Raw genomic sequence first — 23,907 nt, forward strand, 5'->3', positions numbered from 1 at the left:
TGAGAGAGAGAAACATCAAGGATGAGAAACTAGAAGGACAGCATGGCCATTTCATGGAATGGGAAGAATGAGAGAGGCCAGGTTTGGGGAGGAGACGATCAGGAGTTTGGTTTCAGACACGTTGAGTTTGAGATACCAATTCAACATCCAGATGAAAGTGTTAAGACCGTTAACGTACAGGCTGGAGTTCAGAGGCGGGGTTGAGGTGAAGATGACAATTTAGGAGTCGTCGGTGTATGCGCAGCTTGTATTTTAAGGCATGGGACAAGAGGAAATCGCCAAGGCAGTGTGAATAGAAAAAAGCAGAGCACCAAGGGCTTGCATACAGGGGCACTCCAATGTTTGGAGGAAGATGAAGTGGGTCAGCAAGGGAGACCGAAGAGGAATGAGGTGAGGAGAAAATTAAGAGGCAGCGAGTGCCAGAGCCAGGCGGAAGTGTTTCAAGGCAGAGGGAGTGACCAGCTGCATTAAATGGCCCGGAAGCTAAGAGCTGGGCGCTGACCATGGGCACAGAGATAGGTGAGTCTCAGTTACTACGTCTGGGAAAGGAGGACCATTTGCCTGCCTGCCTCAGAGGGCTACGGTGCAGCCCACTTGAGACCACGGGCAAACTGTAGAGCGCCACCAAATGTGAGCTGTTTTTATTTCTGACCAGAGGCTGTTGAAATGAGGGGAGGCATCCTGGGCACAATTGATGTTAAAGATGCTTAACCTCCATCATCGCCTCATGAAGTGTCTCATTTCCTGCTGCTCGTCACCAGGACACTCACCGAGGGATGAAAACGTCCCCTTCCGAGGTGGAAGCCATCAGGACGGATATTTCTTATGGGTGGTCAGTGGGAATTCTGGGAAACGGTAGGAGCAAATAATGGAACCAGACACTGCCCACTGGGGTCTTTACACAGGATGACAGGTGCTGCCCTTCCAGAGGGAATCGGGTGACCCTGTGCCTCAAAGCAAGGGCTCCTTGGAGAAAACTGTCAGCCAGGGGCAGCCGTGGTCTTGCTGAAAAACAAGCAAAATAGGGGAGGGACAAGAGGGAGATGGAGAAGAAGAATCGTCAGGGAAAGTGGAAAGAGCATGAGCTCTGGGGTCAGACACATCTGTATTGGAACCATGGTTACTGCGCAGTCTTCACAAGGCACTTGACCTCTTTGACCCTCAGTTTCCTCATCTGCAAAATGAAATGGCAGCTATTCCCAAGGTTTTCCTGAGAAACAAGCTGATAAATGGGGAAATGTGCGGTGGGGTGGGGGGTCTCTGTGTGCACACACATGGATCCCTGCCCCTGCATTTAGTGTCATCGGCTTGCCTTCTCTTTAGTAGCAGCAGTTTCTCTCCAATTCAAGGACCCTGTGCTCCCCCCTCTTTATCAAAACCAGTTCTCAGGACAGCATTACCATTAGCAGTATCGTGAACACTGTATGATAATCCCCCCGGCATGGCTGTAATATTCAGAACTCAGGGTAGGCTAGGACACGCCCTGAAGGACAGCGGAAGCACGGGTGGGGGAGGGGTGGGGCCCAACCTTTCAGGAGACCCCTCCCTCCTGCCCCACGGCTTACCCTCCCAGCCCCCTCCACCTGGGTTCACAGGCTGACAAACGTGGTCTCCAGACTGAGGTTTAAACTCTAGACATGCCGTTTGACTAACGGTGTAACTAATTTTGCCAAAGAAATGTATTGCTGAGGATTAAAAAGTATATACCGACCTTTCAGACGCCTCGTGAGGATTTAATCAGATACTATATATAAGGTAATTAGCAAGGTGCCTAGCACATGAAAACAGTGGATCGTTGCTGCTGTTGTTTCAACTTGTTTTGATTCCTTCCCCTCATGGATTGCATCTCATTTCTCTCCTTGGGGGGCAGGAGGCAAGTTGGCTGGGCTGACTCCCAGACTGCTGGTCTGGGGCAGGACATGCTATGGTGAGGAAGCTCAGCTTCAGTGCCACGCGGAGCAAAAGGGGCCTTCGGATGAAGAAACAGGTTGTGGTTCAGGACTGCGAGACAAAGGCGAAAGCTCAGGAGCCAGGAAGGTGCAGGAACAGAGAAGAGGCGAGAAGCAAGGCAGGGAGGAGGGGACAGGCTGCCTGTTGCCGTGAGCACGGCTGAGATGCCGGAGCTCTCCTGCCTTGGGAGCTGGCTCTGGGGGGGCATGGGAGGGTCAGTGTGGGGTAAGGATGTGCCCTCACCCGGCCCCCCAGACTCACATTCTGTCCCTCTGCTCTGCTTAGACGTGACGTCTCCTGATATCCATGTGATTTCTGCCCCTGACCTGTCCCAGACTTGTTTCCACTCCACAGGAGTCCTCCTTCCTCTGGACCTGACCTCAGCCCATGGCCTGATGTAGTAGGCCGTGCAATTTTCATTTGCTACCTGAGGAAGTCTGAGTACAGTTGTAACATCTTCACAATATGTTTACCAAAAGCAAAAGGGAAGAACTCATCCCCGGGAAGACGGACATGAGTACCCTGTAGTTTCTTGGAGGTTTTTTATTTTAATTGGCATATCTCTGGGAAAGTGCTAACGTCATGCAAACGAGGCGTGAACGGAGTGCCCTGAAATACTTTGAAAACAGTCCTATGGGAGATGGATGGATAAGGGCTTTAAGGATCTTGAAAGATCCTTTCTGGGCTTTAGAGACTTGTTAAAACAGATTTTCATTTAAGTCTGAAGTTTGGGTTGCTTACTGTGAATTTAAATTCTTCAGTCTTCAGAATATGAAGTACCTGGAGCCCCAGTGCCCCCACCCAAAGCTCACCCGGCTACATTAACCTTTAAATAAGGGGACATTCTCCTGAGGCCTTGTGGCTTTGTTGATGCCACTGTGTGCTCCATTCTCTGTGCTCAGGCAGTACAAATCCCATCTTGGCCTGAATGTGAATAAGAATAAGAGTAGTAGCTAGTATTGATGCTGATACAGGCACGGTTCTTAGCACGTTACTTGAATTATGTCATTTTGTCCCCCTAATAACACCATGTGGTAGATATACTTTTTAACCCTATTTCAGAGATGAAAAAGCTAAGGGAAGTCAGAGACTTGCCAAAGGACACAGAGCTAGTCACGGTGCAGTCAGGATTTGAAATCAGGTATGACTCTAGGGCTTATGCTCTCAACCATGCTACTTTCCTGCCTGCTGGATTAGTAAAGATGAAAAAGATTGATAGTATCCAGTGTGCCCAAAGTTGTAAAGACATAGGCACATACACATTCTTGCTGAAGTATCAATTGGTACAGACATTTGGAGGACAGTTTGGTAGGCACTACCAAAATTGTCAATTTGCTTCATCGTTTGATCATTCCTGGAAGTCTATGACACGGGAACTTGTAAACAAAGAAATATGTACACAAGTGTTCATTATAGCGTCATTTATATAAACAATTAAATATCCACCCATACTGCCAGTTAAATAAGAGAACATGCATGCTGTGGAATTCTACACATACATCAACAAATGGTGTGGCTTTGCTTTTTCACCGATTTACTGAGTATCCACAGCACTTGGACATGGCCATGAACAAGCCAGACCCTCTCCAATCCTATAGAGCTTTGGTTCTACTAGAGAATTTTGATGCTTCAAGAAAAATATTTAGTTTTTTAAATATATTTTCCAGAATGTTCCTGTGTTATTTCATTGGCTAACATAAAAGATCACAATAAGGAACTGTTGATCATGCAGATGGTGCGTAACCTTGAGATGAAACAGTTTACAGGAAGAAGTTGTTCTAGTGCCTGCAGACGTGGAACCACCATCCTCGGAGCCTCCATGGCTCTAAAAAATACAGATGGAATGCCAGCACCACAAACACTAGTGGAGGGCCCCAACAATTTCTGTTGAGTTATATGCTGCAAAAAGCAAAATCAATGTCATTAGTTGGGACTTGAAAACCAAGATTTAATTGTAATACAAGGTGCATCTGCAGGGCCAGCTAACTTGGTGGCCCCCTTAACTCCACCCACATTGATTTTATTTTTTAGTAAAGTATTTCTTCAAGGGCAAAAGGACTGTCTTCAGACAGTACCTCATTACGTGGATCTCATACTTGGATTTCTTTTTTTCTAAGTCTTGACCTGGCTTACCCTAGTTTGGAGATCTCTAACACTTGAAAAATCAAGAAAAGGGGAGTTATATTGCCATAGGTACTGACATGGAAAGTTTCCCATGATATGATAGTAAGGGGAAAATGTAAAAATCGTGGTGCAGAATAAGATATTCAATATGATGCAATTTTTGTGGGAAAAGCTGTGTATAATGTATGTGCACACACACACATAATACCTAAGTATAGTAAAAGGTCTGGAAGGATATGTACTGAACTGTAACACTCTGGAGAAGGAGGTGGGAGAAGCCAGGGTGCATGCTAAAGCAGAATGCTCAACATTTACATTGTGTGCTTCTGTGATGCTAAATTTTTCCACAGAAAGCATGTATTACTCTGAAATTAAAAATCAAAGAAAAAAGCTAGCTGATGCGGGCCACGTAGGCAAAACTCAGGGATTAAGAAATCACCCTGGAAGTTGTGGGGAGCTGCTGCAGGGTTTAGGCGGGCAATAGGTATGGTCAGGTTTGCAGCAATGTCAAGGGTGGACTGGGGAAAAGTGAGAAGATACTAGAGCCCGGGGCCACTGGTGAGGAGACCGTGGAAGGACTCGAGATAGTAAGGCTGTGAATGCAGTGGATCTTGGGGCCCAGCGGCTGTGAGGGGTGAGAGATGGAGGAATGCCGGCAGCTGGTGGATGTGCCCGACGGGGTCCACTGAGGAAGAGCAGTGCTCTAGGGGCAGATGAAGAACTCGTTGTGGGACATGGAACGTATGAGCTAAGTACAGGAAACCCAGGTCACAGGAGACCAGCTCGAGTCTTACATGTGACTTCATGTCAGGCAGCTTCTCTCAGTCGCTCAGCAGATGCGTATTAGGAGTGAGTCAGGGATACAGTCTCAACAAATAAAAAAATCTCCCATGAGAAATGTAAAGCGCTCTGTTGGGACTTGGAAACGCTCTCCCTGCAGACATGTGAGTGGGGGGGTGTCTGTGCATCCACAGATTCTTTCCTGTGACCAAAAGGGGGAACCCCCAAGGAAGCCTGAGCTCAGAGCAGGCTGCGAGCTTCTGGGGTGACGGGGTGCTCGGTGGGCCTCATTTCTACCCTCGCCCCACCAGGACCATGAGTAGGTGCCCAAGCCGAGCAGGATCTGGCTAAGCTCCTGTCCCCTCTGAGCTCCCCACCCTGCTCCAGCAGCCCATTCCCTGGCTGCAGACCAGAGGCTTTTTCTAATCTTGCGGCCTGAGCCTGGAGGCACCTCTGACCTCCTCCTTGCATGGGATTTTCTGGGCAAGGTACTCACCAACTAAGGAGAAGTTCATCGATTCATCCCAAATATATGCTAGGTACCTACTGCCAGGAACAAGTCTAAGGACTGAGGCAGAGCTGTGGGCCATCCAAGCCAGTCTCTGCCCTTCGGGAACTCAGAAACCTGTTCATTCGGCAACAAAGCTCTTGCTGCCCCTGCTGGTGACATCCTGGGCTTTTCCGTGCAGCGTGGACAGTGGTGTCTGAGCGCTGCTCGGCCCCGGCCCGGGGAAGGGGAGCTCCAGGACCAGCTGATTCCACTCCGGGGAAACCCCAGCCAAAAGTGAGTTTGGACCTGTGGAAGCTTAAGCCTTGGGAAGCCTATGGTAGCCCTCAGCCCCAATGTGTAATTGAAAATAAAAACCCAAACAAATCTCGAAGTAAAGTTAAGCAGGATTAACAAAATTCTGATTTTTCCCCACGATGGTGACTTAAGGCTTTCCTTCTAAGTGTTAATTATCAAATTCTTCCTCAAAAAATTCTTTTAGGTCCCCAGGCTTTAAGGGTACCCTACACACTGTCCAAAGCAAACAAACTAGAGCAGGATCACATGAGGGGCCCAGGCGTGGGCCCAGGCTGCATCTTGCCCTCCTTGTTCCAAGGGAGTCTGATCCAGTATGTGAGTCTCGACAGCAGGAGAGGCCTCGGGGGTGACAACCCTTGGGGTCAGATGGTGGCTGCAGTGTGGCTGGAGCAGGCCCCAGTGGAAGCCTGGACACAGCATGACCTGCCCTCCAGGCTGGACATGATGTGGAGGTCTGGCCATCCCAGGGGGAGGGCAAGTTAGAGCCTGGCTCCTGTGGAGAAGGGTCTGCGCTGGAGCCCTTAAGTGTCGCTCAGTGGGCCCCTCGGTGTCCAGCACACACCAGGCACCCTGGACGCAGCCCCACCTCCTGGGACTGCCGAGACTCCAGGGCTCTTCACCCGGGGGCAGGTAGAGTCTCAGCAGCAGGTAATGGCATGGGGGGTGGACAGCATCACCATGTCAGAACCCTCCTGCTCCCTGAGCCCAGCTCTCCTCACTAAATACCTGTGGTCCTTTTTTACAGAGCGATGAGGTCCTCACTGTCATCAAAGCCAAAGCTCAGTGGCCAGCCTGGCAGCCTCTCAACGTGTAAGTAGCAACAGGGCCCTGTCCAGCCCCCGGCCTGGCCTTGTACGTGGAGCCACCCGCCTCCTGGCCGCCGCATGCCAGTCATGTCGTAAAAGTCAGCACTGCCTCTCAGGTGGCTGAGCAGGTGAGGTGCACTGCCCATGCGTGCAGTACCAAGCGCCCCTACCTCCTCGGGGAATGCAGGCTTGGTCTCTGTGTCCCCCATGGCTTTAACATTGCAGAGGACCCCACTCAGACACTGGAGGTGTTAAGACCACGGTTAACGATAAAGCTTTGAAAATCAGGGGGAGAATTCTAAACTGAGATATAAAATTGAGGGTCACCAAGGAATGGGAGACAATCAACACCAAGGACATGGTTGAGAGACAGCTTGAGAATGAGAGTCAAGGGCTTGGGACTGAGTCCCGAGGAGCTCCAACATCTAATGCTGAGGAGGACTTGCCTGCATAGGAAGCAAAATGGAGTAGCAAGGAGATTGGGGAAGGAAGCTTGGTAACAGGGAAGCCAAGGGAAGAAAGCATTCAAGAAGGATAGCTGTGTCCAGGGCAGCTGAGAGATCAAGGAAGACCAGAGTTGCACGATGCCAGTTGGATTGATCAACATGAAGATCATCAGTGACCTTATTAGGAATCCTTTCTGCTGAGTTGTGGGGGGAGGGTAAACAGCCTGCAGCAGGGTGAAATGTGAACAGAAAGTGAGGTTATGGAGTCAGTGAGTACAGACAACTCTTCTGTGAAGTTTGATGTGAAAGAAGAGAGACTGGACAGTAGCTCCAAGAGGATGAAAGAATCAATGGAGCTTTTTTTTTTTTTTTTTCTGAAGATTTGAAAAAAATATTTGGGGACACCTTCCCACCCTTCACCCATCCCTCAGATATCTTGAGACCCCAGTGGAACAGAATTCATCCATGGCAAACAATCAGATTTCCCAAATTCCCAAAGCCTCTCCACTCAGTGCTACCAGCTTGTTAAGGGAAAGGAATTTTCCTTTGGTTTTCCCATACCCCAGTCTCCCCTTTCCTCTTCCAAATCTCATTAGGAAGTCAAATTAGGAAGCCTACACGCAGCCAAGTTCTGTTTTGCAGAAACAGCCCTGCCCCTCCTTGTGAGCCTGCTCTATTGAGGTTAATGGGATTCCAGCCTCCCTCAGGCCAGTGGAAAGCCAGGGTGACCTACTTTGTGAGGTCCTGCCCAGAGAAACTGACTTGTTTTTCAATGATCTTCCGTCTTTATCCCCAGGACCACTTCTCAAAGGACAGCCATGAATGAACAAATTAGCTGCTGACTTGTTTAGCTCAATAAATCAAGTTGTGGCTCCAAAAGCCCAGAGTACAGGTAGAGACAGGAAAGACATTCGGAGCAAAAGCCACATCCTCCACAAGTTCTTCCGGCGCCTGAGTAGATAATGCCCAGGTTTCCTGCAAATCAATGCTGAATTTCCACCACTCAGTTAGTTCCTCCAGTTAAGTCTGACTGTTAGGAATTACTGGAACTTTTAAAAATAAATTTTATTCCTTTCCTTATGATGAATCCTCTAAAGGACTGTAGTCTCCTTAATTATTCCCAACCATTCTGATTAATTAACCTTTGTTTAGACAGATCTGTTTGTGAGACAGATGAGAGGCAGGTGAAATAGAGACATGGTCACCCTTTCCAGAAATCATGCCTCTGGAGGGTCTGTGCCCCCTTAATCATCCCAGCCATGGTTCCCAGGGGGCCAGAGGCATCTTTCTGTCAGATCAGGGCTGGAAGTTTCAGGGTGCTCCTGGTCTCCTGTAGAACCTGCTCAGGTCCGTTGATGTCCCCAGGACTATAAAGGAAGACTTGCCTTGGACTAGAGAACGCAGAAGTCTAACAGGCCAGATGGACTCGGAGCCCTAGATGCCTCCAAGTGATAAACAGAGTTGTCCAAGGCAGAGACCTCTGAAACCTTCCTCCAGCCACACAGACTTCAGCCTAGTGAATGGCTCTAGCACCGCCTAGTGTCGAGATTGAGTTTCTGCAACTTTGAAAGCTCTTTATTGAGGATTATTTGAAACGAACAACAGGGACAGAACTCAGCATATGAGTGACCTGAGTCTCACAGATATGGATCTGTAACTTAGAATGGTATAGTAAGTCTCTAGAAGGACCATAAAAATCCTTTATTGCCTCTTTTCTTTCGTCGTGTTTTGAAAGCTTTGTTTAGAAAAGCGGAGTGAGAGGGAAATCAACATTTACCAAGTCCTTTTATGGTGCCAGTCACGGTGATAAGCCATTTCCTCACTAAAAGCCCTGGGGTGGGTCTGAGGATGCTCCCACTTTGCAGATTAGTAATTGTAAAGGGAGACGAGGTCAAAGCTGCTGTCACATAGCTAATAAGTGACTGAACCAGGGCTCAAATCCAGCTGTCTCTTCCAGTCCCCTTTTTCTCTCCCACATCACGCTGCCTCTCTGAATGGAAAAAGGCACAAGATATCTCTGTGTCTTCATTTGGTTTTCATTTTTCTGGTATGAATTGTCTGTTCATAACTTTCCTTTACCTATTGGGATTGTGGTGTTTTTTGTTGGTTTTTTTTTTTTTTTTTTTTTTTTTTTTACAGATTTGGACTAGCTCTGTACATACTATAGATATTAACATTTGTGAGTCAAACTAGAGGGATACATTTTTGCTAACATGTCATTTTTCCTTTCTAATTCAACACTGTTGTTTCCATTATGCAGATGTTTTTAGTTGGTATATAATTCAATGACTTTTGTGATTGCTTTTATTGTTTCAAAGCTGAGAAAATTAACATTTCTCTAACAGATCAAAAAACTTGACCTTTTTTCCCTATGATCTGGTTGTTTTTTACTTAACTCTGAGTTTTTGCTGTTTGGGGGGATGTGTGTGTGTGTGTGTGTGTGTGTGTGTGAGATATTACGTGTGAATACCATATTTTTTTAAACTGCAATTAAGTTAGCCCAACCCCACTTGTTGCATGATCTTTCCTCTCCCCCTCAATTTTATATGAGTCCTTATCTAAAGTTTCTGGAATCTTCAGCCTGTGCCACTGATCTTTATTTCTATCTTATCCTGGATATTACACCATTTTCATTATCATACATTATAGTATATTGTTATATGGTATGGCCAGATCAATTCTCTTTGCCAGAAAAGTGATAAAAATTTAAATCCGAGATAGAAAAATTAGATCAAATTAATAAAATACTTTATATGGGAAGACATGGCATATAAGAAAGGCATGAATAAGAATTTTTATTATGGTTTGGACAAATTAAAGAATTCCAGTCATATCTAGCATTTCCTAAAGAAAATTCACATATATTCTTATCCATTTCATTATTTTAAATAGCATTTTTATTATAGAAGTAATAAATACTTTGAGGTAATTTTAAAATTAGGTCTGAAGGCCAAAGGAAGTGTTAAGAGCTCCATATTCATTTCCTAGATTAACTCATTTATTTCAACAAATACTTGAGGAGAATCTAAAGCATGCCAAATTCTAAGCCAGGCACCGGGATATAGCTGTAAACAGGACAAAAAGGGTCCCTATTCTTTTGGAAACTAACAGGGAAGATGGAAATTAAACAAGGAACTCCAAGGAAAGAGTGAGTTCCACATGCTCTGGGAAGGTACACCAGGGGTCCGAAGCAATTTGAGGTGAGGGCAGGAAACATTTCCTCCCCTGAAGCTGGGGGGCCTGAGGATGAATTTTCCAGTCAAGGGTACGAGAGAAGAGCAGCACGTAACTGAACATGTTATAAAATCGTTCCCAGGCTTTTACAGCCGAATTTACCATATCACCCAACCTAAGGTCAGGCGTTTTGTGCAGGGATCAGTTGCCCCAAATTTTCTACCCCTTGAAACACTACCAAGGTCTGGGGGATACCTCACTCAGGTTACAGATTTGGCCAAAATGCATTAGCAGAGAATGATTTGTATAAGCCTTGTAAAACACAGGAGGTTCTCAGATGGTTACATCCTTCAGCTGGGCAGAGTAGCAGGGTGGTGTGTTGGATGGGGGTTGGTTTCGTTTCTCCAGCTGTGGATTCCCAAGTAGAGCTGGTTTTGTCCTCTTAGGTTGTCATGATGAATAGCTTCATCCATGGGGTACAGGATATGAAAGACCACCAGACCCACAACCATATGCTCAGGGAGATGGGCAGGTAACAGGTGTAGTGGTTGGTCTCTATGGCAACGGAAGAGAAGCCTTCCTCCAAGGCACTGCTGGACTCCCGAGGGGTCCCGAGCCAAGCAGCCCCGCTCTGCCCACACGCCCGTGCTCTCTGCCAGGCAGTTACTGGAAGGCAGACCCCAGACGGTGTCCTGTTAATCCCTAGGTGAGCAATGCCGCAGCTCCCCAGACTGCAATTGTTGTAGAAGCCGGGTCTTTAAAGAAGCTGCTAAAAGCAATGACCTACATGCCAGAAAATGCATGCATGGGAAAAGGAAATGAAATCCCCCAATTTGTACCTAACTAAATAGCAGACTATGTAAGTGTGGGACTTTAGCAGTTTATAAAGGCCTCCTAACATATCATCTGAGCCTCACAGCAACACGGCAGGTGGATAATGTCAGATGAAGAAACTGAGACTGGAAGAGGATGAGTGAGAGTTACTTGCCCAAGATCTAGTAAGTAGTGGAGCTCAAGTCATCCTACATCTTACTTGTTCAGCTGGCTCACTGGAAACCTGGTATTGGGATATGGCTGTGAAACAGGTTTTTGCCCTCAAAGGGCTCCTAGTCTAGCGGGGGAGACCAAACGGTGAGGAAGAGATTACAATCAAAGGGTACAGCTCAGAGACCTACACAGAGTGTGTGGAAATACAGACCAAAGGCACTGGTCTCAGTGCAGGGGATCAGAAAGGCTCCTGGATGAGGTGACTCATGACCTGAGGCTTGGAAGATGAGTAGACCAGTGATTCTCAAATTTGAGGCACATTAGAATCACCTGGAGGGATTATTAAAACAAAATGCTGGGTCCTACCCCCAGTCTGTAAGTAAATCTGGGGTGAGGCCCAATAATTTGCATTTCCAACAAGTTCTCAGAGGACGCCGATGTTTCTGGTCCAAGGACCACACTTCGAAGGCCACTGAAGGAGAGCCTTCCCAGCCGATGCACGTGCACGTGGGTCCTGATGCCAAAGCCAGGTTCAGGCCGGGCTCTTCCTCCACTCAGGTTCCAGAACCTACACTGGCATCAGGCTGAAGTGAGAGGTGCATTCAGGAAGGCCTCCCTCCCCTTGCCTCTCTTTTCTGATCTCCATATGACCCTTCAGTGCTGCTTTACTCAGTAACAGTAATACAGTAAGTCCCCTACATACGAATGAGTTCCGTTCCTGCGTTCTAAAGTCCAATTTGTTCATAAGTCCAACAAAGTTAGCCTAGGTACCCAACTAACACAATCGGCTATACAGTACTGTACTGTAATAGGTTTATAATAGTTTTCAGACAAATAATACATAAAAAACAAAAAATAAAGAAAACATTTTTAATCTTATAGTACAGTACCTTGAAAAGTACAGTAGTACAGTACAACAGCTGGCATACAGGGACTGGCATCAAGTGAACAGGCAAGGAGAGTTACTGCCTGGAGGAGGGAGAGGAGGTGGGAGATGGCAGAGCTGAAGGATCGTCAGCAATAGAAGACGGGGGGGCGAGCTGCAGTTTCACTCACGCCTGACGCTGATGGAATGCACATTCGCATCTTTAAAAGTTCGCAACTTAAAGGTTCATATGTAGGGGACTTACTGTAGAATAATTGGTCAGGTGCCAGACTGAGCTAAGTACTGGATGCGAGCTCTGTCATTAAATGCTAACAATAACCCTTTGGGGTAGAAATTATGGGGATCCCCATTCTGTAGATTTGGATACTGAGGCACAGAAAGGTTTAGTCATTTGTCCGAGGATAGGCAGCTCTAAGAGGTGGTATGGGATGATGCACACCCAGGCTTCCCGCCTTCTCTGCTTGTTGCCCGATCCCATCCGGCCTGCCCAAGGGGCCCAGTTCCACAGGGCCCAAGCAAGCCTGGAGTCATCGCTTTCTGGGGACAGATGAGGGCAGCCAGAAGCAGCTGGTCCCAACAGACAGGCACACAGACTCCCAAACAACTGCCAATCGGACTGAACAGACGCGTTGGTCCCCAGCTAAGGATTCCCCATGATCGGCAGAGTCAGGCAGAGCCGTCTTCATGCCTCAGCCTCACCAGCTGCGTCTCAAAGTTTATTAACTTGTATACGCTTTCCTTTCTCCTTTACAAAATGAGATGATAATTCTAACCCCCACAGGAGTATCATGAAGAGAAAATAAAATAACGCAGGTATGCCACCAGGTGTGGCTGACTGTAGCTCTCCCACCACGCCTCTCAGTGGGCTGCCGCCGCTGATCCCATGCAGCTCTGGCCACTCCTAGGACCTTGTCTTAGCAACACGAGGACACAGAGGTTGAAGAACTGCCTCTCACAGCTTGGGGGCCGTCAGCCAAAGGTGTCTGGCTCTACAGCTGGGTCCCTGCTCACCTACTGGAGGAAACGGCCAAGGAACCAGCTGTGAGGCGATGGGTGAGCTCTGCTGCCAGGGCGGGGCCTTGCTCTGAGCAGCCTCCGGGGGCACAGGAGGCAGCAGGCTGGGCAGATAATCCCTCTGATGGCACAGTGTTGCTCTAGAGAGTGACGTGGGGCTGGGGGTGGTGGGGACTTAGAAACTGCTGACGAAAAGAACTTGGACCTTGAATTTAAGATGGACTTCGGTTGTGGTCTCCGTTCTGCCACTTCACTTTGTGACTCTAGACAAGTTACATCACATAACCCTTCTGAGCCTCAGTGTCATCATCCATAAATTGGAGTCAATAATCCTTACCCCAGGTCTGCTCTGAGGCATCTGGGAAAATGTATAAGGCTTGGGGCATCATTAAGCAGTTTTTGTCAAATTCACCTCACTTCCAATACGGCTGGGCGTACACGTAGCCCGTAGTATTTGTTCATTCGCTTATTCAGAAACATTGGCTTAGCATCTACGATGTGTCAGGCACTGGAAATAAAGCCATGAAGAAGGCAAACAGAATCCCTGCTTTCCCAGAGCTTACGCTCCAGTGAGAAATGAGAGTCAGTAAACAGCTAAACAAATAACTAAGAAAACACAAAATAATAGTAAGTGCTGAAGACACATTAAAAATGGATAGCGTGGGCTTCCCTGGTGGTGCAGTGGTTGAGAGTCCGCCTGCCGATGCAGGGGACACGGGTTCGTGCCCCGGTCCGGGAAGATCCCACATGCCGTGGAGCGGCTGGGCCCGTGGGCCATGGCCGCTGAGCCTGCGCGTCTGGAGCCTGTGCTCCGCAACGGGAGAGGCCACAACAGTGGGAGGCCCGCGTACCACAAAAAAAAAAAGGATAGTGTGGTAGCATATGGTTTCTTTCCACGTGTGGCCAATGGATGGGCTTGGAGAGAGAAACCAGTAATAGCCAAAGGCAGAGACGAGTGGGAGAATCCCCCTTCTTTCTCTCCCTCTCATCCTTTGGCCATCGTCTGGCCAAATGTCCCTCAGAGCATGCACCCCCAGGGCCCTGAAGGTAAAGGTCTCTGTATTTGGTTTCCAGGAGAGCAGCACCCTCGGCTGAATTTTCAGTGGACAGGACACGCCACTTAATGTCCTTCCTGACCATGATGGGCCCCAGTCCCGACTGGAACGTGGGCCTGTCCGCAGAGGATCTGTGCACCAAAGAGTGCGGCTGGGTCCAGAAAGTGGTGCAGGACCTGATTCCCTGGGACGCTGGCACTGACAGTGGGGTGACCTACGAGGTACGTGTGCGCCTGGAGTGGTGAGTGACAAACCTTCCCGAGCGTCTGCTCCTTGTCTGGCCCTGTTCTGGATGCCCTGGCCATGGAGGTGAGTCTGGCCCAGGCTCTGTACCAGATGAACTCACAGTCTGGTAGGGGAGCCCAGCATGGTCCCATCATCACATACTCACATGCTGTGTGACTCGGGCTCCGGGAAGTGTCCATGCAGCTGGTCAGGAGAGCACAGGAAGGGACTCTGCTGAAGAGCAGTTCAGAGATAAGCATTAAGGAACAGCAGGCAAAAGGCATGGAGGCAAAAAGAAAGAGAGAGAGAGAGAGAATGGGGAACTGCAGGAAGTTGACGGGTGTTAAGCTGGGCCAGATTCCGAAGGTTTCCGGATGGCCAGGCTAAGAAGTTTGGAGTCTCCTGTGAATATCAATATTTTCCAGGTATGGTCGGCACAGCAACTGCATCGAAATCTGGAATCATCAGAAAACCAGTGGTAGAACAATCTAGAACAGACGTTGGTAAACTATGGTTTGGGGGCAACCTGGAGTTTTCTAACCCAGCCTCACGCATTCGACCGCATGTTGTCAGGGGCTGCTTTCTCACTACAACTGAGTTGAGTCGTTGCAACAGACACTGTTGGCCCACAAAGACTAAAATATTTACCATCTGACCCTCCTCAGACAAGTTTGCCAACTCCTGGTCTAGTGGGAAGAACTCTGGATTCAGACCAACCTGGTTCAGCAGTTTCCTAGCTGGAAATGGCTCTCTAAAACTCGGCATCTTCATCTGGGCATAATCCTACTGTGTACATGGGAGAATTTGAAAGTATAGATCTACAAATGTTCATGCACAACACATGGCATGAATAAAATTCTGTAAATATAAATAGCAGTTATACTTGTTAAATTCCTTTCAAGGTTTTTGTTCTGATCATATATCAAATCTTTGTGGTTTTTAACCAGCTTTATTTCCCACTCTCTGTATCTGTGTTTTCTCCACTGCAGTCACCCAACAAGCCCACAATTCCCCAGGAGAAAATCCGACCCCTGACCAGCCTGGACCATCCTCAGAGTCCTTTTTACGATCCCGAGGGCGGGTCCATCACTCAAGTAGCCAGAGTTGTCATTGAGAGAATCGCTCGGAAGGTACTGGGTTAGAGCTCACCCTGGCACAGACCCTTCCCATCAGGAGACCAGACCCCTTTCAGCTCTTGAATCATGCGGTCCCTGGCATATTCAGGATGTGGAATTCCTGGGCCTACCAGAGTTTCTAGAATGCAAATTATTCATAAGATATAAATGAGCAAAATGAACATGGTGGTATAGTTTGACGCTCAACCAAATGATTTGCTCCAGGTAACTAGGCTTCATCATGAATGCCATAATCAATTGCTAATGTCTGTCATGGGTCAGGAAGTGGGAAGTTGTGGCTTTACTGCCATTTCTTTTACCGGTCAGGTTGTAAAAGTGAGCCAGAACTCCGCCATGGCCTAGGATTTGTATACAGGGTGGGCATTTGATTTTATATCCTCTTTCATCTTTCCCCCACACATTCCGTTCTTTAATGTGAGCCCTCCAAGTAAAATTCCTTTTGCAGGGGGAACAGTGCAATATTGTACCTGACAATGTTGACGATATTGTAGCAGACCTGGCTCCAGAAGAGAAAGATGAAGGTAAGTCATCTTCCTTTGTTGCAGGTGGCAACATAAATTGGGAACTAAACATAAACTACCTTTTGGGAAAGCAATTTGCTAACATGTTTTAAAAGCCACAAATATATCCTTTGATTTGGTAATCCCTTCTTTGCGGATTTCTGCTTGAAATATAATTCAAAACAAGGCCAAGGCTAGGCACAAAGTCTAAGGGAATTGGTGAAGGTATGACACTAGTATCAGGCAAATGGCATTTGCAGCAGATGACTCTCTGCTTTGATTCTCACACTATCCTGTGAGGCAGGAGTGGGTCCATCCACTTCCCCAGCAAGGAAAGTGAGCCCAGACCCTACAGTCAGGAGGCAGTGGCAGAGCCCTGGCTTCAGCTCAAGTTCTCTCATAGGGTCTGGAGCCAGACAAGCTGGGCTCTCCTCCTGTGGCCCTGGGCAAGAGGCCCACCTTTCTACCAGTTTCCTCAACTGTAAAATGGGGATAATAGAAGAACCCGCCTTGTAGAGAGCTGTGGTAAGGAGCTAATGGGATAAGACAAATACGGTTCTTAGAATGATGCTGCCGCATGATAAGTGCTCAGTGAACAATGGCCACCCTTATTCTCATCATGACACTGTCTGGCTCACTGGGAAGATGAGCAACACCACACGAAAAAACTTGTGTTTCCCCCAAATTGCCTGAGATTTGCCTACACCTGTGTGGAAACAATGTCTTCCATCGTTTGTGTTCATGTGTTGAGGGGAAGGGACAGTAAGAGAATCTTTCCTTATTATTAAGTTACTTAGATTTTTATTACTGGAATGCCCAAACTATAATTTTGAAAGGCAAGTGAATGGCTGCTTGCATCCCCGGAGTACCCAGGCTCCCGGAGGCTGGGCAGACAGTGGGGATTTTCTTGTCCCCGCGTGAGCTCATCTGGGGAGAGAGGGCCAGTCACAGCTTCCGCAGGCTCCCAGGAAAACCATGTCACATACTCTTTCCAGATGACACCCCCGAAACCTGCATCTACTCCAACTGGTCCCCGTGGTCCGCCTGCAGCTCTTCCACCTGCGACAAAGGCAAGAGGATGCGGCAGCGCATGCTGAAGGCGCAGCTGGACCTCAGTGTCCCCTGTCCCGACACCCAGGACTTCCAGCCCTGCACGGGCCCGGGCTGCAGCGATGAAGGTGACGAGACACCCAGGCTCAGGAAGGGAGGGTCCTGCCTGGCCGTGCCAGCCTCTCATACCTGGTCAGGTAGCACCCCCCCAGTGGGGCACTAGGACCCTGACTGTATTTGTCAGTGGGAACCACCAAGGGCAGGCTCCCATGTCCAACAGTATCTTGAGGGCTGTGAACACAGACATGTCTTATGACATCAAAAGAATTCTTGAGTTTAACTGACCCCCCCCCATACCCCCCAGCCATGGAAGAAAACAGACACAAGTTACTGAAGAGCTAGCACACATCTTACTTATGACAAACAACAGATGGCAAGCTGCCTGCTTCTGGGCCTTAACTTCAACCTCTTTTTAAGAAGCAGGTGAACAGCTTGGCCAAGATTGAATCTAAATCATTGCCCTAATTCTGTGTCATTCATGGACCCCCGTGCATGTCCTAGCTCAGCCTGGGTCAGAGCCCTCAGTTCCTTGCGTCAGGACCTTTGGACTGACTGCAGCAATTCTGTAACTGGTCAAAGGTCAGGCTTGAACTATAAGCTTGAACCACCCATGTCATGATGGCTCAGGCTTCAGCACGGCACTACTCTGATTGCTGTGCAAAGGCCAGCTGCCTACTTTCCAGGGTACACTTCCTCTCTCTGACTGAACGGCTCTATACTCTGTGCTCTGATCTTAACTGTCTCAGAGGTGTAACAAGGCAATAGGAAGGGATGTATAGGCTGGGCTGGTTTATGGCAGGAAGAAAACCACTTCCAAGCTGCGGATACCTGAAGAAAGCTCACCACCACTGCAGGTCCTTGACTCTCTGGCTCTCCCTGGGGCACAGTCTTAAATACCTCTCCTGGCTGCACTCCACAGTGGTTTATTGCTGTTTGTGCCCATGATAAGGCACTTCAGAAAGGAGTGAACCCTGCATGCACAGGCCATTCCTACGAACAGGCAGGCAGGAAGTTGTGACAGGACTGACAACGCTGGAGGCTTTCTCTTTCTTGGGGCTGAGGGGAGGCAGATGGGTGGGCTGTCTGTGGCCTGCAGTGGGAGATGAGATCCTTAACCACCCCCTCTACAGGGGTGGAATTCAGGTGGCTCCCAGGAGGTAATGACAATTCTGAAACATGTTGGGCTCTGCCTGGTGGTGTAGTTTTGGTGGTACACAGCATCAAGTTTACCAACTTAACTATTTTTAATTGTACAGTTCAGTGGTATTGTGCACACACACACACACACACACACACACACACACACACGCAACCATCACCACCCTCTATCTCCAGAACTCCTTTCATCTCGCAAAACAAACTGTAGACCCATTAACCACTAACTCTCCATTCCCCCAACCCCTGGCAACCACCGTTCTACTTTCTAAGAACTGACCATTCTAGGTATCTCATATAAGTGGAATCATACAGTATTTGTCTTTTTGTGACTGGCTTATTTCACTCAGCATAATGTCCTCAGGTTCATCCACATTGTAGGACGTGTCAGAATTTCCCTGTGTCTAATGTGGGTTCCAGCCATCTTTATTACTGCACCGCCAGCAAGCACTGTCTAGCAACACTGTCCATAGGTTCAATAACAATGTGTAGGCATCACCCATGTGCACGTGACAGCCTGCGGACATGTGCAGGAGGCTTCACACTCTGACTTCAGTCCTTCTTTCTAGCCTCATCTCCCAGTGCCACACACAATACACTCGGTACAGGTTATTGCAGGAGCTGTTCCCTTCACCTTAAATACAGATATTCTCTACCCAACAAAAGTGCACTCAGATGTGCCCTCTTCTGTGAAATCTCACCCAGAACTCCAAGGAGCATCCCCATTCCAATCCACTGGGCTTATGTCTGTTTTGCAGTCTATGTGCCCATCTCTCGTTCTGGAGTAGATCAAAATCCATATCTTACACATCTCTTTAACCTCAGTACATACCACTAAGCAGTCAGTAAAGATTTACTGACGTGAGTAAATGGATGGGTGGATGGATGACTTCATTTCCCTCTTCTTCTTTAGAACAGGCAAACACACATACACACACACTCCTATCCATCCAACCATCTTTCAAATGTGTCGTCATGAGACAAGGAGTAATCACGAGTGCTCCGTGCACCTGGAAAAAAGCACTTCCTTTAAAGAACAATTCCTAGTTTAAAGATGTGTGCCTTTCATGTCGACTTCCATCCTCAACTGCCTAACTGCCCCTGAATGCCAGCTGGCCTTCTTGACGCCCGCCTTTGGGGAGTTCGGTTGGTCGTGCGGATCCCGGCGTCGTGGCGCCCGGTCTGCAGTATCTGCTCCTGTGTTGCAGACGGCTCCACCTGCACCATGTCCGAGTGGATCACCTGGTCGCCCTGCAGCATCTCCTGCGGCACTGGCATGCGGTCCCGGGAGAGGTACGTGAAGCAGTTCCCGGAGGACGGCTCCGTGTGCACACTGCCCACTGAGGAGACGGAGAAGTGTACGGTCAACGAGGAGTGCTGTGAGTGGGCTGCCGGGCGGGAGGGGCGGGCGCGGGGCTCCCGAGGCTGCCAAGGCGACGCTAAACACCGCCGGACTTCCCAGCTCCCAGCAGCTGCCTGGTGACCGAGTGGGGCGAGTGGGACGAGTGCAGCGCCACCTGCGGGATGGGCATGAAGAAGCGGCACCGCATGGTCAAGATGAGCCCGGCGGACGGCTCCATGTGCAAGGCTGAGACGTCTCAGGCAGAGAAGTGCATGATGCCCGAGTGCCGTGAGTGGGCGTGGGAGAGGGGACAGAGGACTACAGCAGCCCTTACTATGACCACTGTCAAGGCTGGGCAGGTGCAAGAGGAAATATGGACCCCCCCCCCCATCCTTGCAGGGCACTTCTAGGAGCGAGAGCTATAGGTGTGAGGACATCATCCAGACCCAGAGAGTGGCCTCCTTTGAGAGGCATTCTGAGCAATGCTGGGGTGGCAAACTGGTGGCCTCTGGATAGAATTCACTTGTAGCTGTGTTTTATAGGGCCCCATAGTTATCTTTTTTTTGGGGGGGGGGGGAATACATGTAGGCAGGTTATGCATTCCTCAAGTCATCACAGACCCCCTCATTCTTGTTCTATGTGGGGACTTGCCTGTGGCCTCATAAAGCATTACAACCCCTCCTCTACGCACAGATGCACACAGGCCCACACATCACTACACAGATGTACACACACAGCCAAGTACATACACATCCTAGCGATTTCAGCACCAAAGTGTCCAAAAACACATCATTGAGCCTATCTTTTAGTGCATGGTTCTTGGGGCACGTGGGATGTTTCTGTCTCTAGTGAGATCCTACTCAGACCCTCACGGGTGTTTCAGGTGGGACTTGTGTATTCCTATTACTGAGCCACATCTGATGCCACATCATGAGCACCAGCTGGATCAGAGGAGATGCAGGAAAGTGACAAGAGCAGCAGTTAGTGGCCTGTGGAGCCACTCCTGGTTCCGGGGGTCACTTCGGTTAGCTGATCCCATTGGTCAATTTCACTTTACTCAAGGGGCTTGAGTGGGGGACAAAGGGTACAGGGCACCAGATCAAAGAAAGCAAAGGGAGCCTGTTCTCAGTGGCAAACCTGGCTCTTGGTCTAGACACCATCCCCTGCTTGCTGTCCCCGTGGTCCGAGTGGAGCGACTGCAGCGTGACCTGTGGGAAGGGCATGCGGACCCGCCAGCGGATGCTCAAGTCTCTAGCTGAACTTGGGGACTGTAATGAGGCGCTGGAGCAAGTGGAAAAGTGCATGCTGCCCGAGTGCCGTAAGTCCTGGAGCTCCTGGAAGCCACCTCTCCCCTCCTCTCCTCCTGCTAACCAGCCCTGTGCTAGCTCGTACAGTTATGACTGTTTGCTGGGCCCTGCATCTCTGTGTTAGCAAAGTTATTTAAACTCTCAATATTCTTAGTAGTAAAAGGGGATCCCACTAACCATCTACAAAACACCCAAATTGTAAATGGCTGTGAAGTCAAAACAGGAGGCTTAGATGGAAAACAGTACAGGTTCGATAAAATGTATTTCATAGTTCTCCACCCCTCCAAGTTAGAGGCTTGTCTGGCCATGGGGTTTTCCAAGCTTTTTAATTCTATTCCTCCTCCCTGTGACCAGTTTATTTACCCATGACCAAAGGGTAGACTTTAAACCAGTGACTCCTGTACCTCTGCAGCCTTGATAAGAAGACAGGCCAGCAAGTCAACAAGCTCAAAAGCTCCATGCCCACCCTCATCTCCTCTCAAATCTCACAGAGATTTGAGAGGAGATGAGGGTGAGTTTATTATCTGGGGACTAATTTCCAAGGAGAGAGCGCATTTTTCTGGCTAGTCTTCCATGAGAGCTTCCCTTTCAGGTGGTGGAAAGTCAGACACACTTGCTAAGACCTGTTTTCGGGCTTTCTCTGAAATGCACTTGCAGCCTTCTGTGCTTCCTCCCCTTACTCAGGCTGCGTGCCTGGGGACAGGTCCTAGCTCTGTCCCTTACTGGCTGCATAAACTTCAGCACACTACTTAGCATCCCTGTCCCTCATCTGTAAAAGAGTGAGAAAAACTTCCTAGGTTGCTCTGAGAATTAAACCACATAATTGGTACAAAGTGCCAAGCACTGGACTTGGGAAGTGCAGACCTCCACCAATGTTACATATTACAGTTCCTGAGCTGTTTTAGCCAAAGTCACGTGTGGAGATGACCCAGACCATCAAACTAAACAAAGCCTTGGGCTTTTACTAAGATCTACCCCGTGTTCAACACAGCTCACCAGAGCTGGGGCTCCAGAATGTTCTGAGACACTGTTACTGACTTAAACAAAACTCTGTATCCACAGGGTCCAGTGAATGATGGGAGAAGAAAAAGAACACTTACTGTGGGCCAGAAACTGGGCTGAGAGCATTACTTAATTCTCACAACCTAATGAGAAAAATAACATTATCCCCATGCTGCAGATGGGAAAGCTGCCTGAGCTCCCACAGGGAGAAAAGGCCTAAGACCATGAACAAAATGAGTTTTTCCTAGATCCATCCAGCCGGGCCCTCACTTTGCAAGGGAAGCAGAGTTTGAAAATCATTTGCCTCCCTAGGAAGCATCCTGAGAATCACTCTAATGGGTTATCTTTCGTCCACATTTGTGAGATGCTGGCTTAATGAGAAGACTCTGCTGGATCTCTTACCATGATAAACCATGACACCACTTGCTACTGCCCCTCTTCTCTACTGAATTTCCTATTTCTGACTCCTGTGTTTTTTGCAGACTGCCATATATAAGACCCAGGATGATATCGAGAACAAGAAACACTGCCTGGGTCTTACTGCAGAAGTCACAATGTCCTTAGTATTAGTCCACGGGGGCAGCTCTGGAACATGGCACCAGAGAACTGTGCCTTCCCTCAGAAAATCAGGGTCCTTGGCTGTGGGAAGCTAGTCTGTGCCACTTGAGGCTAATTTGACAATATTCTAGAAGCTTAGAGAGCAAGGCAAGAGGCTTTGAACTAATCTTCAAGGTCCCCCCAAAAGCCTCCTCAAATCATAAAGAGGGCATAGCATGTGGGTTTTGATCTGCATCTACTGCTTACCAATCCTGCAACTACTGCTTACCAACGCGTGTGGGCTGGATAAAGTCAGTCTGCCTCTTGGAGCCTCAGTTTCTTCTTCTGTAAAATGGGGTAACAGCACCTGCTTTGCATTTCCCATAGGCTTGTGTTGAGATGTTCAAAGGAGAGTATAAGTGACCGTATCTTGTTTCAGACATGCGATATACTCACGCCCATCTGTGTCTTGCCAGCCATTGACTGTGAGCTCACCGAGTGGTCCCAATGGTCGGAATGTAACAAGTCATGTGGGAAAGGCCACATGATTCGAACCCGCATGATCCAAATGGAGCCTCAGTTTGGAGGTGCACCCTGCCCGGAGACTGTGCAGCGGAAAAAGTGCCGCATCCGGAAATGCCTCCGAAATCCATCCATCCAGAAGCTGCGCTGGAGGGAGGCCCGAGAGAGCCGGAGGAGTGAGCAGCTGAGGGAGGAGTCCGATGGGGACCAGTTTCCAGGTACTGCCAAGTGTGAGGCTGGCGTTCAGGGAGATGTCAAAGCAGAGTGGGTCTGGAAGAACTTGTAGGAGTTTGCCAGTAAAACAAGGGCATCCCAGGCAGCAGGAGTAGTCATTACAATGGCACTGAGATACCAAAGAGCAAGATATGTTCAAGTAGTAAGTGGAAGGCAGAAGGAACACAGAGTATGGCAGAGGGGGGGCAGGAAACCAAGCTGGAGAGGTAGGGTAGGGACCAGACCATGAAAGGCCTGCTGATGACTTGATTCTGTAGGTGAAGGTTTTAAGCAACAGCGTGACTTTAACAGGCCTGTGCTGAGTGGTTTGGAGGTGGCAAAAACAGAGGCACAGAGGCTGGTTAAGTTTTCTCTGTAGCCCAGGAGAGAGATTGTGTGTCCCCCTCCTCCTGCATAACTGAAGGAGTTCCAGGACTTTAGGAAAAAAAAAAAAAAAAAAAAGGATCCCACCTAGAGCTTCACTGCTGAATAAGCTGATCCAAGCCAAGAGTGCAACGTCATCAGCAAAATGGTGAAATGGTAGCTGGGGAGATCCGCGGTCAGTCTTGGGTCCAGGCCAGTTGATGGTCTTTGGATTCCCTGGAGTGGGTAAGGAAGGTGCCGCATATAAGTGAAGGTTAATGGGTTTCTATTTTTAAAGGTGCAGCTCAAATTACCCCCTTTTTTTTTCTTTTCTCTTCTCTTCCTTAAGACATTACAGCTCCATCTAGGACTAGAGAAGTGCAGATATGCGGAGCTACCTGAAGTTCACTATCTTTCCACTAGGGAGCTGTTCCCATATCAAAATGTTGTCTAGGGCTTCCCTGGTGG

At 48.6% G+C, this 23,907-nt stretch overlaps 1 protein-coding gene across 1 annotated transcript in view; it reads left to right on the forward strand.

Moving 5' to 3' along the window:
• The window catches only part of SPON1 (spondin 1), a gene marked incomplete at its 5' end in the record, with an annotated part of 272,548 nt that overhangs the window by 247,284 nt on the left and 1,357 nt on the right, over positions 1-23,907 (forward strand). Inside the window, 9 exons of the mRNA XM_082845249.1 lie at positions 6,405-6,469; positions 14,047-14,248; positions 15,242-15,382; positions 15,834-15,909; positions 16,884-17,066; positions 19,362-19,532; positions 19,616-19,783; positions 20,649-20,813; positions 22,818-23,081. Of these exons, the coding sequence (XP_082701375.1) occupies positions 6,405-6,469; positions 14,047-14,248; positions 15,242-15,382; positions 15,834-15,909; positions 16,884-17,066; positions 19,362-19,532; positions 19,616-19,783; positions 20,649-20,813; positions 22,818-23,081 (1,435 nt within the window). The remainder of the gene's footprint in view (positions 1-6,404; positions 6,470-14,046; positions 14,249-15,241; positions 15,383-15,833; positions 15,910-16,883; positions 17,067-19,361; positions 19,533-19,615; positions 19,784-20,648; positions 20,814-22,817; positions 23,082-23,907) is intronic.

This window comes from Leucopleurus acutus (assembly GCF_964270905.1).
Source record: "Leucopleurus acutus genome assembly, chromosome: 8".
Taxonomy (NCBI): domain Eukaryota; kingdom Metazoa; phylum Chordata; class Mammalia; order Artiodactyla; family Delphinidae; genus Leucopleurus; species Leucopleurus acutus.